The sequence below is a fragment of the Rhinatrema bivittatum genome, chromosome 14, assembly GCF_901001135.1.
Source record: "Rhinatrema bivittatum chromosome 14, aRhiBiv1.1, whole genome shotgun sequence".
NCBI lineage: Eukaryota > Metazoa > Chordata > Amphibia > Gymnophiona > Rhinatrematidae > Rhinatrema > Rhinatrema bivittatum.
Genome location: NC_042628.1, coordinates 36,678,455 through 36,696,639, shown reverse-complemented (window position 1 = coordinate 36,696,639; position 18,185 = coordinate 36,678,455). Strand labels below are relative to the sequence as shown.

Sequence of the window (18,185 nt, the reverse complement as noted above, 5' to 3'; positions counted from 1 at the left end):
AGTGTGCATCCTGCATTAGGACAACAGATTAAGCTTTTCCCCTTTCCTCATCATAACTGTATTATGCTGCTGACCTAGAAGAGAGCTCAGACCTTCTACTGGGAGTCAGATTGCTGCAACCTTTTCTAACCTACAGACCAGGTACTCACATCCCTCCCCACTCATTGAAGCACTAAGTCAGATCCTGGGTTTAGCTAAAACCCCAGTTAAAATGGAAAGTTACTATTCTAAAATCTAATATTGTTCTTGTAAGTTTGTATATGGAGTTGGGAGGAGGGTCACTCGATGTGCTGAGCGGGAGAGGGGGCACTTTCTGCTGCTCCGGGTGCCCTTACCCTCTTTTGAACTAAATTGAGCTTTAAAATTCTGGCAAATTTTATAACTTACCCCTGAATCGTATTCCTGAGGTATTAACGATCCAGGTAGCGTCTTTGGTGGAAAATGTGCTTCTGCCATGGCCACTAAAGTGATATACACAAAGATAAAGAGAAGGCCAAGATGGCAGACAACAAAAAGGCAGATAGCCCACAAGACACACAGCCCCAGTGTTGGGCTGATGCAGTACAGTACGTTCGCCCACTCTCCTGCGGACTTTACTGAATCAGCCCGTGTGTAAGCTACCGGGGTGGTAGTCTCTGTTTTGGAAAATACATTTGAAAAGCTTTACCAGAAAATTGACGAGACTGAAGTGCAAACTACAGGTATTACAGAAATATAGAAATGTGATGACAGAAAGACCATATGGCCCATCTGTCCAATTTATCTAGCCTTATAGTTCCCATCTCTGCCTCAGAGATCCCCTGCATTTATCCCATGCTTTCTGGAATTCAGATACCGTTTTTGCCTCTACCACATCCTCAGAGAGGCCATTCAGGGGCTGTGCAAGGGTGCCCTAGGTGAACCTTCTGCCTTGTGCCTACCCCCCACCCCCCCATGCTAGCCATTGTTGTCCTCTCTGTCCCGCAGCTCACTGACGATTTCCACCCTCCTCTCCCCCCCCCCCCCGCCCCCAAGCAGAGGAAGCACTGGCTCAGGTGACTTACCTGCAGGCTAGGTAGCTACTCTGCTTCCCTCCTGGATCTGGTCGGTGGGACAGGTCTCTCCTTCACAGTGCTCTGCTGTACTGCTTGTTTCGCTTCTCCTCCAGTGCGCGTGCGGCAGGTAGCATGAGCTTCCCTGCTGTGTCTGCACACTCGATTACAGTCAGCCTTCTGTTTGTGGCAGGAGGGAGGAGTGCCGTTTCGCCAACAGACGTGAAGCATTTGTGGGGGGAGCGACTCACCAAGAGACAAGATGCATTTGGGGGTTGAGGCTGACTCACCGAGAGACGAGAAGCCTTTGAGCCGGTAGTCGGGTTGGGTGAAATATCCTGCCAGCTGCCGCGGCAATGGCTGTCTCTTCTCAGCTTGTCAGTCGCCCCGATTAATTTATTTGCACTAATTGCCCCAATTCATTTATTTGCACCGTGACCATCACTATGCTGGCTGGTCTTGCTGCCGTGGCTGCTGCTTCTGGGACCCTGGTGCCCTAGGCAGCAGCTTAGTTCACCCAGTGCTTCCGCCGGCCCTGATTCCAGGCATAAAGAAATATTTCCTAAGCTTACTCCTGAGTCTACCCCCTTTCACCCTCATCCTATAACCCCTCATTCTAGAGCCTCCTTTCCATTGCTGGCAAAGAAATAAGGTTGGGATAGCGGCAACATAGGTGACAGATGCTTGGAGAGTCTTTGATAATTTTGTTCTGATAATGTTTGAGTGGCTGGGGCATACCTATTGCAATACAATCTGGAATCAGTGGGCTAGGTTTTAATGATTGTCTAAATGGAAATGATTAAATCATTTAGATGCCTTACTTGGAACATCTCAGGTATAACTTCAGTGACCAAAAAGGTTTAAAATTTTGCAAGCATTGCAGACATCTTCATATTGCAATCTTATAAGAGACAAAACTAGATGATGTTGAACATCGGATATTGAAAAGGCAAAGGGTGGGTCAAGAATTTCATGCTTTTTAGGGTCTAGGCGTCCTGGTGTGGCCGTTTTAGTTGGAAAATCTGTACCTTTCATACACCAAATTACTATTTCGGCTCCACAGGCTCGATATTGGCTGGGTAGTTGGGGAGAGATGCTATGTAATGTCTTTGCACCCAAATTTCTCATCATTTCTTTGTTAAATAAACCAAATTAGTCTTAGGGTATGCTCACAATTTTGTGATTATGGGAGATTTCAGTTGTATACTTGATCCTCGTTCAGATAGGAATTCTAGTCTATCAGCTCAATATCCAATGATAGGGAAATGAAGGGACTATTTATGTAGGAATCTGGATGTTAAAGACATTTGGAGAGAGTTTTACATCCTTTAGATCAGGAATATATTCATGTTTTTAAAGCATGATTGTTAATCTCGATTGGATTATTTGTTAGTAAATCCTGCCAATTTTTCAAAAATAGCTAGGGTAGAAATTAAAACTGTAGGAATTAAGTTTGTTTGGCCATACAAGAAAATGGCACCAGCTGCAGGGAAGCCAGGATTCAAATCCCATCTTGGGCAAGACCATTCACCCTCTATTGCATCAGGTACAAAACTTATCAAAGGCTTATCGCACGTGGTGAATTAGCAGGATTCATCATTCTGCGAAGATGGCCTTAGATTGTGAGCCCTCTGGGGACAAGGAAATATCTCTAGTACCTGAACATAATGCGCTTTGAAGTGGCTGAAAGGTGGAATATGAATCAAATATCTGATCGTACTATGGTTTGGTGTGATACACCACGGGGGAGATTTCCCAATCAAGGGTTCAAGGCCTACTTACTTAAGAAATGGGAAGATTCCATGGAATTTTCTAATGAACATCAAAACTCTCCCTCGCTGTGGGTTGGGAGGCCGCAAAAACAGTGTTAAAAAGGGAAATGATCTCTTATGCAAGTAAAAAGGGGAAGGACATTGCACGAGGAATTCTTAGGCTGGAAGAACAATTAAGGAAAAAGAAAAAGAGATTAGAGAAAGTACCTCCCATAGAGAATAAGGATGCCTTTTTGATTCACCAACACACACAACAGAGTCTTCTATTTTATACTTTCAGATGGTTCCAGTTTGCCAATAAGGTTGGCAGATCTTTAGCAAACTTGACTAAGAATTGATCTGGCCCAAACTTTGTGACTACAATGAAATTTTCTTCTGGAAAAATGGTGAATTCTAATAAAGAGCTCTATAAAATTTTGCATGATTATTATACCAAATTATATATTGCAGAATCGGATAGTTTAGAAGTGAAAAGGTCTTATTTACAGTCTGTCTTGCTGCCAAAAAGTGTTAGCGGAACAAGTGAATGTGTTGAATGCACCCTTTGAATTAGCGGCAGTGCATAGGGGAATCATGCCTGCTATGGGATTAAAGACTCCAGGACCAGATGACTACCCAATGAATGTTATTACATTTCACAGGACACAAGGAATATGGTATGATCACGTGGTCAGTCATGGATCCTTTGTAGTTAGAGCTTATAAATCAGTAATAGCAGGGCTCACCAAACCTTGTAAAGACCCATTATTCCCTGAATCTTATCACCCTATTTTACTATTGAATTTTGATATCAAATGATTAGCCAAAATGATGGCAGAGATATTGGCAAAAATGTTGCTACATTTGGTGTCTCAGGAACAGGTAGGCCTTGTAAACGGCTGACATGCATGCAGTGCTAGCTGCAGTTGGAATAAGATTTCTTCTTTGTTAGCGAGCGTTGATGTAGAAAAGGCGTTTGACCATGTAAGTTGGACGTTCATGTTTGAAACATTAAAATGCTTTGGGATTGTTGCTAATGTCCTTCCGGCGATCAGTGCTTCTGTGGAGGTACTGGCAATGGTTTTTTTCTACGTGCCTTATATTCCATAGGGGGACTTGACAAGGTTACCCCCTTTCTCCACTCGTATTTTTAGTTTATCTTGCGCCCCTTTTGCAAAGCGTTAGGTAAGAAAAGAGATGTGCTGGAGTTCCAAGGAGTTTCTCAGAGTTTAAAATTGCAGCCTTTACTGATGATATTTTGATACAAATTACCAACCCAGTTGAATCTTTACAGTGCATTTTTGAGGAATTTATTCGATCTGGACTAGTAGCAGGATTGAAAATTAAGACATAAATCTGAGGCCATGGTTTTGCTTGATGAGATTTTCGGGGACCTGATTTCAATTTAACATGGGCAGAGGACTCATTTAAATATTTGGGAATTCTATTACCTAGGAGGGTGACAGCTTTGCAGTCTCAGAATTACTGCCATCTGCTAATACTAGATCTATCTTAATGCACTGAGCCGTGTTTCCCATTACTTTGGCTGGGAAAATTCATTCATTACATATGATGGTACTCCCCAAATGGCTATACGGTTTCCAATTAATACCCAAGAATTTGGCTAATAAAGATCGATTATGTTGTGAGAGAAGTTTTTCAGAAGGGGAAGAGGCTAGGATTGCATTACATGTGTTGATGAAATCAGTTGAGCAAGGTGGATTGAGATAACCTAATTTTAGATTATACAACATAGCCTGCAATTTGAGGCATTCGGGAGATTGGCTGCATATTACATCTCACTAGACACCTGTAGAGGTGGAACGAATATTGGTTAGACTTTTATAGTGGACATATCTTGCATGTCATATCCTCTAGGTTCCACCCAATATTCGATCAGTTAGTTTGATTCAATCAGTATTAAAGTCCTGGAAATAGCTCTGTAAAAATCTCTGAACAAGCTAAAAAGTTTCCCCATATTTACCTTTGGTAGGTAATGGGGAATTTCTCCCTGGATTACAAAAAGGGATTTTTCAAAGATGGCGAACACTGGGAATATATATTTCATATATTTTGGGATTAGAGGGGGGAGGGTATTACCTTTTCAGCAATTTATGGATACATATTCCATGGATTACACATTTCTCTGCATATCTTCAAGTTAGGCTCTATTTTTTCTCTGTGAAACTCAGCACTACAGCGACACTTGTCCATAAGCACTAAGGTGATGGTGGACATAGGGCATCAGCAGTCTCACACAGTTTCATTGTTATACATGACCTTGCTAAGAATGGATACTGCAGAGATTGCTACTGGTTTGTTACAAAAATGGCAAATGGAAATTGACACAAGATTGACAATGAAGGCTTTTCAGAATTATTTTATTATAATTAAGTGGATTTCAGACAATGTTAAGAAATACAATGTAAATTTCTAGTGTGATTTGTTTTGCAAAGGAGAGCATTTACAGCATCTATGGATATTTGTGTTAAATGTGGATTGGAGGGAGGTCTTTCTTGCTCTCCTACCGGGACCTGGAGGCTTCTAAGATCTGCCGCGGGCACCTGGCTAGACACCTTGCCCGACCTGAAGTATCCGAATACCTCAAATTGTGGCGTGCTGCGGTCTGAGAGGGGACTTTCTTGCTCTCTTACCGGGACCTGGAGGCTTCTAAGATCTGCCGCAGGCACCTGGCTAGATGCCTTGCCTAACCTGAAGGACCTGAGGACCTCAAATTGTGGCGTGTTGTGGTGCACCGCCGCCGCCGTGCACCCCTTATGCCGTTTTTTTCTTCTAGCTCTACTAAAGGGAAAAAAAAGGAAAGGGAAAACATTGATGGCAGTCTCCACTCCTACTTCAGTCCACGGGCCCATGGACTTACATCTGTTTAATGCTAATTCACCACTGCGAGACTAAAGTATGGAATTATCTGGGATATCTTTATCCCCAGAAGTGTGTTCTCCTCCTCCCAAACCTCAGGCTTCAGCAGGTATGTTGTTGAATGGAGTCCAATATTTCTTTGAATACTTCTCATTGTTCTCAAGGTTTGGCGATGTTGGAGGTTCAAGGGGACATGGGTCCTAGGCCTAATACCAGCATGGTTAAAAGGTGAGGTGAAAGAAGCTATTTTAGCCAAAAAAAACATTGTTCAAAAATTGGAAGAAAGTATCCATCTGAAGAAAATAGGATAAAACATAAGCATTGTTAAGTGTAAAACATTGATAAGAAAGGGGAAGAGAGCATTTGAAATGAAGTTGGCCATAGAGATAAAAACTTTTAAAAATATATCCGAAGCAAGAAACCTGTGAGGAAGTTGGTTGGACCATTAGATGACTGGGATTAAAGGGGCTCTCAGGGAAGATAAGGCCATTGCAGAAAGACTAAATTAATTCTTTGCTTCCGTGTTTACTAATGAGGATGCTGGGGAGATACCAGTTCCGGAGATGGTTTTCAAGGGTGATGAGACTGACGAACTGAACCAAATCACTGTGAACCAGGAAGATGTAGTAGGCCAGATTGACAAACTAAAGAATAGCAAATCACCTGGACCGGATGGTATGCATCCTAGGGTACTAAAGGAACTCAAAAATGAAAATTTTGATCTATTAGTTAAAATTTGTAACCTATCATTAAAATCATCCATTGTACCTGAAGACTGGAGGGTGACCAATGTAACCCTAATATTTAAAAAAGGCTCCAGGGGCGATCCGGGTAACTATAGACCAGTGAGCCTGACTTCGGTGCCGGGAAAAATAGTGGAAACTATTCTCAAGATCAAAATCGTAGCGCATATAGAAAGACATGGTTTAATGGAACACAGTCAACATGGATTTACCCAAGGGAAGTCTTCCTTAACAAATCTGCTTCTTTTTTTTGAAGGGGTTAATAAACATGTGGATAAAGGTGAACCGGTAGATGTAGTGATTTGGATTTTCAGAAGGCGTTTGACAAAGTCCCTCATGAGAGGCTTCTAAGAAAACAGAAAAGTCATGGGATAGGAGGTGATGTCCTTTCGTGGATTACAAACTGGTTAAAAGACAGGAAACAGAGAGTAGGATTAAATGGTTAATTTTCTCAGTGGAAAAGGGTAAACAATGGAGTGCCTCAGGGATCTGTACTTGTACTGGTGCTTTTAAATATATATATAAATGTTCTGGAAAGGAATACGATGAGTGAGGTTATCAAATTTGCGGATGATACAAAATTATTCAGAGTAGTTAAATCACAAGCGGATTGTGATACATTACAGGAGGAACTTGCAAGACTGGAAGATTGGGCATCCAAATGGCAGATGAAATTTAATGTGGACAAGTGCAAGGTGTTGCACATAGGGAAAAATAACCCTTGCTGTAGTTACATGATGTTAAGTTCCATATTAGGAACTACCATCCAGGAAAAAGATCTAGGCATCATAGTGGATAATACTTTAAAATAGTCGGCTCAGTGTGCTGCAGCAGTCAAAAAACCAAACAGAATGTTAGGAATTATTACGAAGGGAATGGTTAATAAAACGGAAAATGTCATAATGCCTCTGTATCGTTCCATGGTGAGACCGCACCTTGAATACTATGTACAATTCTGGTCGCCGCATCTTAAAGAAGATATAGTTGTGATGGAGAAGGTACAGAGAAGGGCAACCAAAATGATAAAGAGGATGGAACAGCTCCCTCTATGAGGAAAGGCTGAAGAGGTTAGGGCTGTTCAGCTTGGAGAAGAGACGGCTGAGGGGGGGCTATGATAGAGGTCTTTAAGATCTAGAACGGGTAGATGTGACTTGGTTATTTACACTTTCAAATAATAGAAGGACTAGGGGGCATTCCATGAAGTTAGCAAGTAGCACATTTAAGACTAATCGGAGAAAATTCTTTTTCATTCAACGCACAAGTAAGCTCTGGAATGTTGCCAGAAGATGTGGTTAGTGCAGTTAGGGGCAGATTTTCAAAGGCTATGCGTGTAACATACATGTGTAACCTGAGGAAATCTGACGCTGCACGCACCGAGCCTATTTTGTATAGGCTTGGCGGTGCACGCAAGCCCCGGGACGCGCGTATGTCCTGGGGCTTGCAAAAAGGGGTGGCTGGGGGTGTGGCAGCGGTCCGGGGCGGGGCCTGTGCCGGGCCATGGCACGCCGGCAAGCGGCTGGCGCACGCAAGTTACCTCTACCTTGGGCAGGCGTAACTTTTGCTGGAAAGGTGGGGGGGGTTTAGTTAGGGATGGGGGAGTTAGGGATGGGGGGGTGGGTTAGAGAGGGGAAGGTGGGGGCTGGAAAAAGTTCCCTCCAAGGCTGCTCCGATTTCGGAGAGGCCTTGGAGGGAACGGGGAAAGCCATCGGGACTCCCCTCGGGCTTGGCGTGCTCAAGGTGCACGTGTGCACCCCCTTGAGCGCGCCGACCCTGGAGATAGAGAAATACTGAAGGGATACAGGGGGAGCACTGTCCTGATATAGGATACCTTTTGAGTTTTTCTCTGTCTCCATCTGCTGGAAAGGAGGCTCAACCCACTGTCTGGACTGATCCGGATACGTACAGGGAACGACTATTGATTATGGAGAAATATGCTGGGACATTATGGAGCAAAAAATGGAAAAGAATCTTTCTTGATATAGGGTGGGATTATTTTATGTTTGTTACCCAGAATAAGAAGTGTTGTGATCAATGGCATATGAAGAATGTATTGTTCTTGACAACTGGGACATGTCATGTTTATATGTTCTGAGAAGTATTTAAAAATGCATTATGAGGGGGGAGGGATGGGATTAGGGCTGAAGGAATTGAACCTACAGATATGTCTAGTATATTGACTGTGTTGATCTACTGGCAGGCTGAGATATTAGGTATAACATTTATTTTCCTTACATTTTATTTAACTGTTTGAGTTTTGTTGTAATTATACAAAATAAAAGGGGCGATGGGGGAGCAAAAGTAGAATAATAGTGTCGGATCTCTTTTCTTTTTCTGTTTAGTATGACGTATACCAGAAACAAGTATGAGCTATACTATGTATGTAGAAATAGCTATTAATAATAAATAGATTTAAATATGCACTAGCCTCTTCCTTTTAAGAGTTTATTGTAGCTACAGTATATACCTTTCCAAACAAAAAGCAATGAATGGAACGGAAACAATTGTTGGGCAGTTAAGCTCGTCATAGCCTGGATCTGAATATCTTGGGCATGATCTCAGGTCTATGGAACATAACGCTTTCACAGTTGGTTTCTTTTGCAGAGTTGCACTGGCTACATTGTTGGACTGCTTTTTTTTTTTTTTTACAGTTTGTATTTTCTGCATCCCAGTCACATCCTCATACAGAATGACTACATCTTTCAGATTTGTTCTGATGTCACCTTTTATAGAGCTGCCTGATCCTAGAAATCAACTCAGCTGGACCCATGGCAACAGTGATCATGGACTGGCACTCTGCATTTGTTTTAGAAAAGAGAGAGCCTTCAAATTTTCAACTCCATCTGTTACACGGTAGTAATCCTGTAGGTGCACCCGCCCGCATGTTTTTAGAAGCAACAATGTCTCTTCCCAGGCTGGCAGTGGTTTTTCCCAGGCCAGTAGCAGCAAAAGATTTAGCACCAATTACCCATGTGCTAATTAGCACTAGAATTACATGTTAATTACCACTTGCTGGTGACCTCACTCCATGTCTTCATGTACAAATGCTGCTCTGAAAAGCCCCTAGGTGTGAACAGTCCTGGGATTTAGTTGTAAGACCGTCCTGCCTTTAACAGCGATATAAGAGTTCATATTAATGGTGCAAGCTCATGCTTGTTGCCACAGGAATTAGCTCGTGCTAATTACCAAGTGCTGGCAACCTCACTCCACAACCTCATGTAGAAATGCTTCTTTGAAAAGCTGATTTTGCCAAAAATGGCTGCACAGGAAAGATAAACAGTTGATGGATAGCTAAACTGTGTATCCTGGATCTGAATATTATGTGCTGGATAATTTGAATCATCTCTGTAGTGGTCTACGCAGTGCAAATAATTACCAGTTGATAATCACTACAACAATTAGCATGTACTAATTATCATATGCTACCAACCTCACTCCCTGCCCTCATAAAGGTTTTCCAGTTTTCTTCCTGAATAAGATGGTTTGGGGACTTTTTTTTGTTGTTAAACAGGACATCGACTGCTTAGGGACTGTTGTTCCCCGTCTCTTTTAATAACTTCAAAGACAGTTTGAATGACATGACAACTAGTCTGTGCCACAGAGGACATGGAAATGAAACAGAATTGAATTCCAGCAGCAGCAGAGGAACTGATAAGGTAAAAGCAGAGACCATAATTAACACCTGAAAACAGCCAGTGCATTTTAGAAGCTGGGAAACCTCCCAGTACTAAAAAGATTCTGATTTGCATTAAGAATAGGGAACAGTGTTATTATTCGTGTGTCCAAGCCTTCATACTGGTGTTCCTTCTTCATTTTGCTTAGCATCCTGATTTAGGAAGTAGTCCTTTGTAAAGAAATTGGTTCTCTGCAAATCAAGCATGGGTTCCTCTGTTCTTGGTTTTCCCTCTTTCTGCCACTGGGCCAGCTTCATGGCACGCAGGAGGGGTGGGTACGGCACATAACGCACAGGCTCAGGCTGGGGCATTGGCGTGAAGATCTTGAAGCTCTCCTCCTCGTGCTTTGGCACCAGCCGCCAGTCATGGTACATGACCTGCTCGACCTCCTTCACGTCAGTCTCTGTCACACCTGAAGAAAGAGAGAGGCTAACGTTCACAGAGGGCTGAAGAACCTGGGCTCCAAGAAACTCAGTGCGATGATGCCTGCGGTACCTGCACAGGTTTGTGAAGTTACTTGGACAATGATAAAATTGGTCAGAAGAAATTGGCAGCCTAGAGATAAGGGGTAAAAGTCCTGTCTAACTTATGCCCTCTAATGACAAATCTACTTTTATCATATTTGTATTCAGAATCCCCTTTAAAAAATCACTCACACAGGGAAGTTACCAAAAAGAACACACAATCTTCATATGAAGATGGCTAAGGCTTTGCAGAAGCAATAAAGTTAAAAAAATAAAAGAAAGTATAAAAGTATGAAAAACTGGAAAAAGCACAGGACATGGAAAATGCTCAGGAATCCACATCCGTGACACTTTAGTAATACTAATCTGGAAAACTGTGACCTGGATCATGCTCAGATTAACATAGCATCAGAGATCTCCTGTATTATTGTAAATCTTCTAAGGCATTCAAGCAGAAACTAATAAAAATTAAAGTTACTGTTGAATTACCTTAATTTGATTAGTCTATCTTCACCAAGTAACCCCAAAAAATAATGCACTGGGTTCAAATGTCTTACTCATCACACTCCTTGAATGCAGGGGCAAGCAACTCCAGTAAAGTCCCACAAGCTGGTTGGGTTTTCAGGATATCCAAAATGAATATGCATGAAATGGACTCAGGTGCAAGCAAATGCATCTCCTAAATATTCAGTGTAGATATTTTGAAAACAATGCCTGGCTTGTAGCATCCTCACTCCAAGCTGTAATGGAAGCATGTTTCTGTTCACTGTAATGCACATGTATATTTCCCTTTCCTTGCTGATGAAAGGCTAGTAAGACCTTTAGAGGTGAAAGCTATGCTAAAGAAATCTGCATACAACAAAAGATCGAATTGCCAGACGTTTGACACTTGTGAGCAACATGTACCTTTCTAAGAAATCGATAGAAGTCCTAAATACAAAGCCAGCGGCGGATTCCTGATGAAGACCGGCCCAGGGATTCGCCACCCAGGAGATACCACATGGTCTGCCGAGCGCGCCTCTGTCACGGCCGTGCTTGGGAGACCACGTGACTATTGCGACTGGTCTACCAGGGGATGCCCGATCCCCCAATAGGCCAATCTGCCCCTGGCTGGTGCTATATTGTGCAGGTGAGATTGTTTTCTGCTCCATACTGAAGATAGTAAACTCCTTGGAGCAACCAAGAAAAAACTGATGCTGAGTCCTGTGTTTCAAATCAGATACAATTTATGCAGTACTCCATACTTTTCAAAAGATGTTTCTTCTAATGGAACTGCTGACACTACCAGCATACTATGTAAAAGCACTTAAAACAATTCTTAGCCTGAACTTCTACCAAAACTGGCAGGCCTGGATCCAGGATTTTATATTTGGAAGAGGAGAGGTGGAGGCAAGAAAGCGGTGAGGCCAAAGTTAGAGTTTGAGGAGCACTTAGGTCCTCAGAAGCTTGTCAGTTTTATATGCTCTGGACATGCAGTCGGAGCAAATTTCTAGTATGTCCCGCCAGTCTCACACCCTGCTCATGTCTCTCCTGGGATCTTAATTATCCTTCCCCAATCAACCCCAGCACCAGGCCTTCAGTATGTCAGTCAGGTTTCTGATGGTTATGTCACTGTTGCAACAAATGGAAGTTCGCTAGTGAATGTAATCCAAAACTTGAACAAAATAAGCATCCGCATATCGTTTCAAATTTTTTCAACACAGATTAACAACTGACTAATAAATCATCGGACCTCCATAAAAATTGCATTCCATGCACATACCCAAAACATCCCAAAGGGTTATAGTGCAAAATGTATAATCATTGGCCTATGAGACATCTATTTTATAAATTTTGTTTGCACTTAAAATATTTTTTTATTCAAGAAAAACAACTCAAAATGTTTACAAAAGAGTTGAATACTTCGCTTTTTTGCAAATGTTTTTTTAAACTGATCATATTATTTGTTTGTTTTTCGAAAATCATTATTTCATATTTTTGGCAAATTCACAATATATATGAATGTGATTTCCCCCTTAATTATAATTCGAAGACGCTGACGTATTCATGAGTGCCACTGTGTGATTTGCTTAGTTTCAATTCGATCAGAGTTGTTGTCATTCTGCTTAAGTTTGTGCTCTTTTTAAAAGAATGCTGAGATGCTAGTTAGAAAGAAGAAATGCCAGCAGCTCGTCAAAAACACAGTGCTGTGTTGGGCTGGTTTTGTAGATGTGATGTGCTTTTATTGAATAAGAAAATAATAAAAAAATGTTTTAAGTACAAACAAAATTATAAAAAAAGATGTTTCTTCTCATGGACCAAGGATAATACATTTTGCAACATAGCCCTTTAGTACCTTTTGGACATGAGTGCAGTTTCTTATGAAGGTCCAATAACTTATTGGAAGAATAAAACAAGGAATAGCCGAAAGTCCTCAAAAAATATATTTATTAAAAATCAATGAGTGCCCGACTCTAGGCCTGAGTTTCGCCCATTGGAGGGCTGCTTCAGGGGCTGGACAACAGAATGTCACTTTTAAGATGTACTTTTCAATCTCTCAAGCCTCATTCAGAATGGTATCCAAAACATGAATGGAAGATTTTGTTGGTGTGCTCATTCCATAGTTCATAAGCAGGCTCTTAGACACACGATGATTGAGCACTAGAGTTCTTACAATCAGAGCGGCTCCAAAAGTACACAATGTATACCAAGTTATTTGATAGCTTGGTATACATTGTGTACTTCGAATGAATTGAGATTATAATCAAAACGCTACTACAGTTCGGCTGATATTGAACTCACGCTGCTGATGAATGCACACTAACTCTTGTCGGCTTTTGGAGCCGCTCTGATTGTAAGAACTCTAGTGCTCAATCATCGTGTGCCTAAGAGCCTGCTTATGAACTCCTATGGAATGAGCACACCAACAAAATCTGCCATTCATGTTTTGGATACCATTCTGAATGAGGCTTGAGAGATTGAAAAGTACATCTTAAAAGTGACATTCTGTTGTTTACAGCCCCTGAAGCAGCCCTCCAATGGGCGAAACTCAGGCCTAGAGTCGGGCACTCATTGATTTTTAAAAAATATATTTTTTGAGGACTTTCGGCTATTCCTTGTTTTATTCCTCACGGCTTTTTTAGAACGTCTTCCTTCTTGCTTTTTGGGCCAATAACTTATTGGTCAGCTGTTAAGCTCTATTGAAAATATTTTAAACTGTATATGTGGATGTTTATTTTGGTTCAGGTTATGTCACTGTGCCATTAATATAGCACATACTGAGCGTGGAACTACAGTCACTTGTGCTAACCATCACTGTGACCTTTACATCTTTCATTGTGATCTATGTCTTGTGTTCTCTGCTTACCTCGGAAAGTCAGAATTCCCCAGGCTTTTCCATGATCCACATTCTGCAAAACAAAAATGGTTTACTTTCAAATTAATATCTTCTGATACAATGAAGAACATAATAAATTAAGTTTTGCCATGCTGTGTCAGACCAAAGGTCCATCAAGCCCAGTATCCTGTTGTCAACAGTGGCCAATCCAGGTCACAAGTACCTGAACACGGGGAAGAATTATTTTTTTAGTTTAAAAATGAAGTTTCTTTAAAAAAATGGTGTGACTGAATAATACTAACCAGGAGCGACTGAAGTCCATGCTACAGCTTTCCCTTACACAGTTCTGCCACTGTTCCTCGGTTCTGACAAGCAGCACAATTTAATCCAGCACTCAGTCCTGCAGCCCCCGGTACTGACCCTCATCTCCCATAGCTCGAAATCACCAGGACTTCTTACTAATTCACTGATACCTCTGTTACTCTGGAAGTACACTGAGGATCAAAGAGTCATATTTAAATGTTCTCAATTTACTCTTCCAATATCTTGACGTTTCAGTCATTTTGTAGTGATAAAGAGACTTATAGGTGTTCCAGGGCACTAACCGCAATGCATTCTGTTGGGTCCTCTCCTTCCCTAACCCAATCATGGCATTTACCGAGTGCATCTTCTAGACCAGGGGTCAGGAACCTTTTTGGCTGAGAGAGCCATAAACGCCACATATTTTAAAATGTAATTCCATGAGAGCCATACAATATGTTTAAAACTAAATACAAGTAAATGTGTGCATTTTATGTAAGATCACACTTTTAAAGTACAATAAGTCTCTGAAAATATTACACCAGGCCTTAAGACACCAATACATCTCCTATTAGGAAAATGGACCAAGTCAGGCTGCTATAGAGTCCTACACAGAAACTACACGCCAGCAGAAAACCTCACCTGAATCACGTGCTGTCCCTCACCTAACATAGAATAAAGAGACCAAAACGCATAACAAGAAGCATGCAGACAAAAACTGAATTGGAAACTGCAACAAGCCAGAGTCTCTGTATGCAGTGTAACAAAGGAAAAAAGAAACATCACACATCCTTATAAAACAAATCAAGAAATATAAAATCATCAGCAGTAAAACTGTACTAACAAAAAGAACATATTTCGAAACAGCTGATGAGTGGAATATCCAATAATTAAAAACTCATATAAAACATTTCCAGATACCAACAAAATATTTCAAAATAGCAGACACAAAGATCCAGTAATGAAAAATAATAAGGATACAAAAATTTTTTTGCTCTGCATACCTGGGAACGTTTGATATCCAGGTGTCCTGAGATTGTTCTGAATTAGCAGGAGGTGGGGTGGTTTGCTTGGAACTTTCTCCTCTCTCAGTCACATACCAGCGCTCTCTCTCACACTGGCTCTCAATGACACACCGATACACACATGCTCTCAGTCACTCACATATACAAATGTTTTTTCTCTCTCACTTATATAGGCTCTTAATTACACATTTACACACATGCTGTCTATCTTTTCACGCTTACACACACACAGGCTTTCAATCACATAAATACATGCTGTCTTTTTCTCTCACACACAGACTCTCATTCACATGCTTACAAACATGTCCTCTCTTTCTCTCATTTACACACAGGCTCTCAATCACATACTCACATGCTCCCTCACCTAAATCAGCTCTCAATCACACACAGACACACATGGTCTCTCTCTCTCATTTAAACACAGGCTCTCAATCACATACTCACATGCTCCCTCACCTAAATCAGCTCTCAATCACACAGACACACATGGTCTCTCTCTCTCATTTAAACACAGGCTCTCAATCACATACTCACATGCTCCATCACCTAAACCAGCTGTCAATCAGACACAGACACACATGATCTCTCTCTTACTTATACACACAGGCTCTTAATCATACATACACATGATCTCTCTCACACACAAAGGATCTCAATCATACACACATACTCTTTCAAACAAACAGGTTTTCAATTACAAACTTACACATACAGGTTCCCAATGGTAAACTTACATTCATGCTCTCTCTCTCACAGGCAGGATCTCAATCACAGACATACTCTCTTTCACATATACAGGCTCTCAATCATTCACATACATGCAATCTCTCACTCACACACACAGGATCTCAAACACACATGCTTGCTCGCTCATTCACTCTCTCTCTCCCCCCGGGAACTCGCGGCAGCAGCAGCCACCTCCCAACGCTAACCTCCTTCATTTTCAGCCCTCGCGGAGGCGAAGGCGGAGTCCCATCGGCCGCGGTTGAAGATTTTCATTTTCCTCCGAGCCGCGCTGCAGTCTTCTTCCCGCGCAGGCACCAGATGCTCTCCACTTCCTCTTCCGGGCTGCGGGAAGAAGAGAGCACCGGCGTGCTCTCTTCTTCCCGCGGCCCGGAAGAGGAAGTGGAGAGCATCGGGTGCCTGCGCGGGAAGACCCGCGCAGGCACCCGATGACTCCAGCGCTGGCACCCGGCTGACACCCGATGACTCCCGCGCAGGCACCCGGATGACTCCAGTCGGCGTGCTCTCTTCTCCTCCCCCCCGCGGCCCGGAAGAGGAAGTGGTGAGCATCGGGTGCCTGCGCGGAAGAAGAGACCACGCTAGTGTGGTCTCTTCTTCCCGCGCAGGCACCCGATGCTCTCCACTTCCTCTTCCGGGCCGCGGGTGGGGGGGAGGAGAAGAGAGCACGCCGGTGCCGCTGACTCCAGCTGTCCTGCCGCGTTCCGCCCGGGCTGACAGCATTTTAAGCCCGGGCGGCGGAGGACCGGGGAGCAGCTGGGTCAGCGGGGAACCGCGAAGTATGGCGACACGTGTCTGCGAGCCAGATGCAGCCCTCAAAAGAGCCATATCTGGCTCGCGAGCCATGGGTTCCCGACCCCTGTTCTAGACCTAACTTACAGGCCGAATCAGGTGCATTTGGACACGCGTCGAAAACTCACGTCCAACCCCCGAGACTAATAGCGCTCACAACATGCAAATGCATTTTGATGGCCCTATTAGTCATTCCCACGCAATACAGAAAGTAAAATGTGCAGCCAAGCTGCACATTTTACTTTCAGAAATTAGCACCTACCCAAAGGTAGGCGCTAATTTCTGCCGGCACCAGGAAAGTGCTTTTCTGTGCACTCTCTGACTTAATATCGTGGCGATATTAAGTCGGAGGTCCCGAAAGTAAAAAAAAAAAAAAAATTGAAATCGGCCCGCAGTTTGAAAACCGGACGCTCAATTTTGCCGGCGTCCGGTTTCCGAACCCATCCCTGTCAGCGGGCTCGAGAACCTATGCCAGCAAAATTGAGCGTCGGCTGACAAACCCGCTGACAGCCGCCGCTCCTGTCCAAAAAGAGGCGCTAGGGACGCACTAGTGTCCCTAGCGCCGGTTTTTACCGCCGGCCCTAATTTAAATATTTTAGTTTACTGAATCGCGCGCACAGGACACTGGCCTGTGCGTGTGCGCTCTCCCACGAACTTTACTGTATCGGCCTGTTATTCTGTGCCCGGAGGGAAGGTTCATGTATGACTGTCGCCTCATTTATTTATTTCAGCACTTCGAAGCGATTTACATATAGGTACTATAGGCAACACCCTACATACACCCCAGCAGAACAACTTCCAATTGCGATCTCAGCTCAGGGGACGGTTTGAAACAGGGCCGTGAGTATTCAATTCTCTCTCTCATTTTTTTTTTTTTTTAACTAAAACAGCAGTGCCTGCTGGAGAGGAGCATCAGCTCCCTGCCTATTCCTTCAGAGGCCCGTGGTCCCAGCCGCTCACCTCGGCCGTGTAATCCACCTTCACCTTGCTGATGACCCAATAGCAGGGCTCGTCGAAGCACTCGAGCCAGGACTTGCGGGTGACCATGCGGCCGATGCCGAAGAGCGGCTGGCGGCAGAGCAGCGAGAAGAGGCGCAGCTCTCGCCGCGCGTCCCGCCAGGCCAGCACCGGCAGCCGCTTGCCCGTCAGCGGTCGCGTCATGGTCTCGTAGTCCAGCGCGAAGCGCTGCGAGTCCCGCGGCCGCGCCTTCAGCTCGCGGTAGGCTCGGATTTTCCGCGCCATCTCGGCGATGAGCCGCAGCCGCTTCTTGCGGGCCATCGTGCGGCCGCGCTTAAACTGGGGGCAGGAAAGCGCTCAGGCTGCCAGGGAAGCTCCAGCCGCGGCTCTTCGGCCGTCCCCAAGGGCCGGGAAACTTAAGCGGCAGGAAACTGGGAATCACCGGGGACGATCCCTCACTGTACTCGGTCCGGAGGGGAAACTGCAGCGCGAGAGCTGAAGGACCGGAAGACGG

General features: G+C 43.5%; 1 protein-coding gene across 1 annotated transcript; it reads right to left on the bottom strand.

Moving 5' to 3' along the window:
- Positions 1-9,034: 9,034 nt before the first annotated feature.
- On the bottom strand, positions 9,035-18,140 carry MRPS34 (mitochondrial ribosomal protein S34). The gene is made up of 3 exons (XM_029576556.1): positions 17,675-18,140; positions 13,887-13,929; positions 9,035-10,488 (listed from the first exon to the last, which is right to left on the bottom strand). Exons 1-3 carry the CDS (start codon positions 17,990-17,992, stop codon positions 10,193-10,195), a joined length of 657 nt encoding a protein of 218 aa, XP_029432416.1. The 5' UTR covers positions 17,993-18,140; the 3' UTR covers positions 9,035-10,192.
- Between the last annotated feature and the right edge of the window lie 45 nt (positions 18,141-18,185).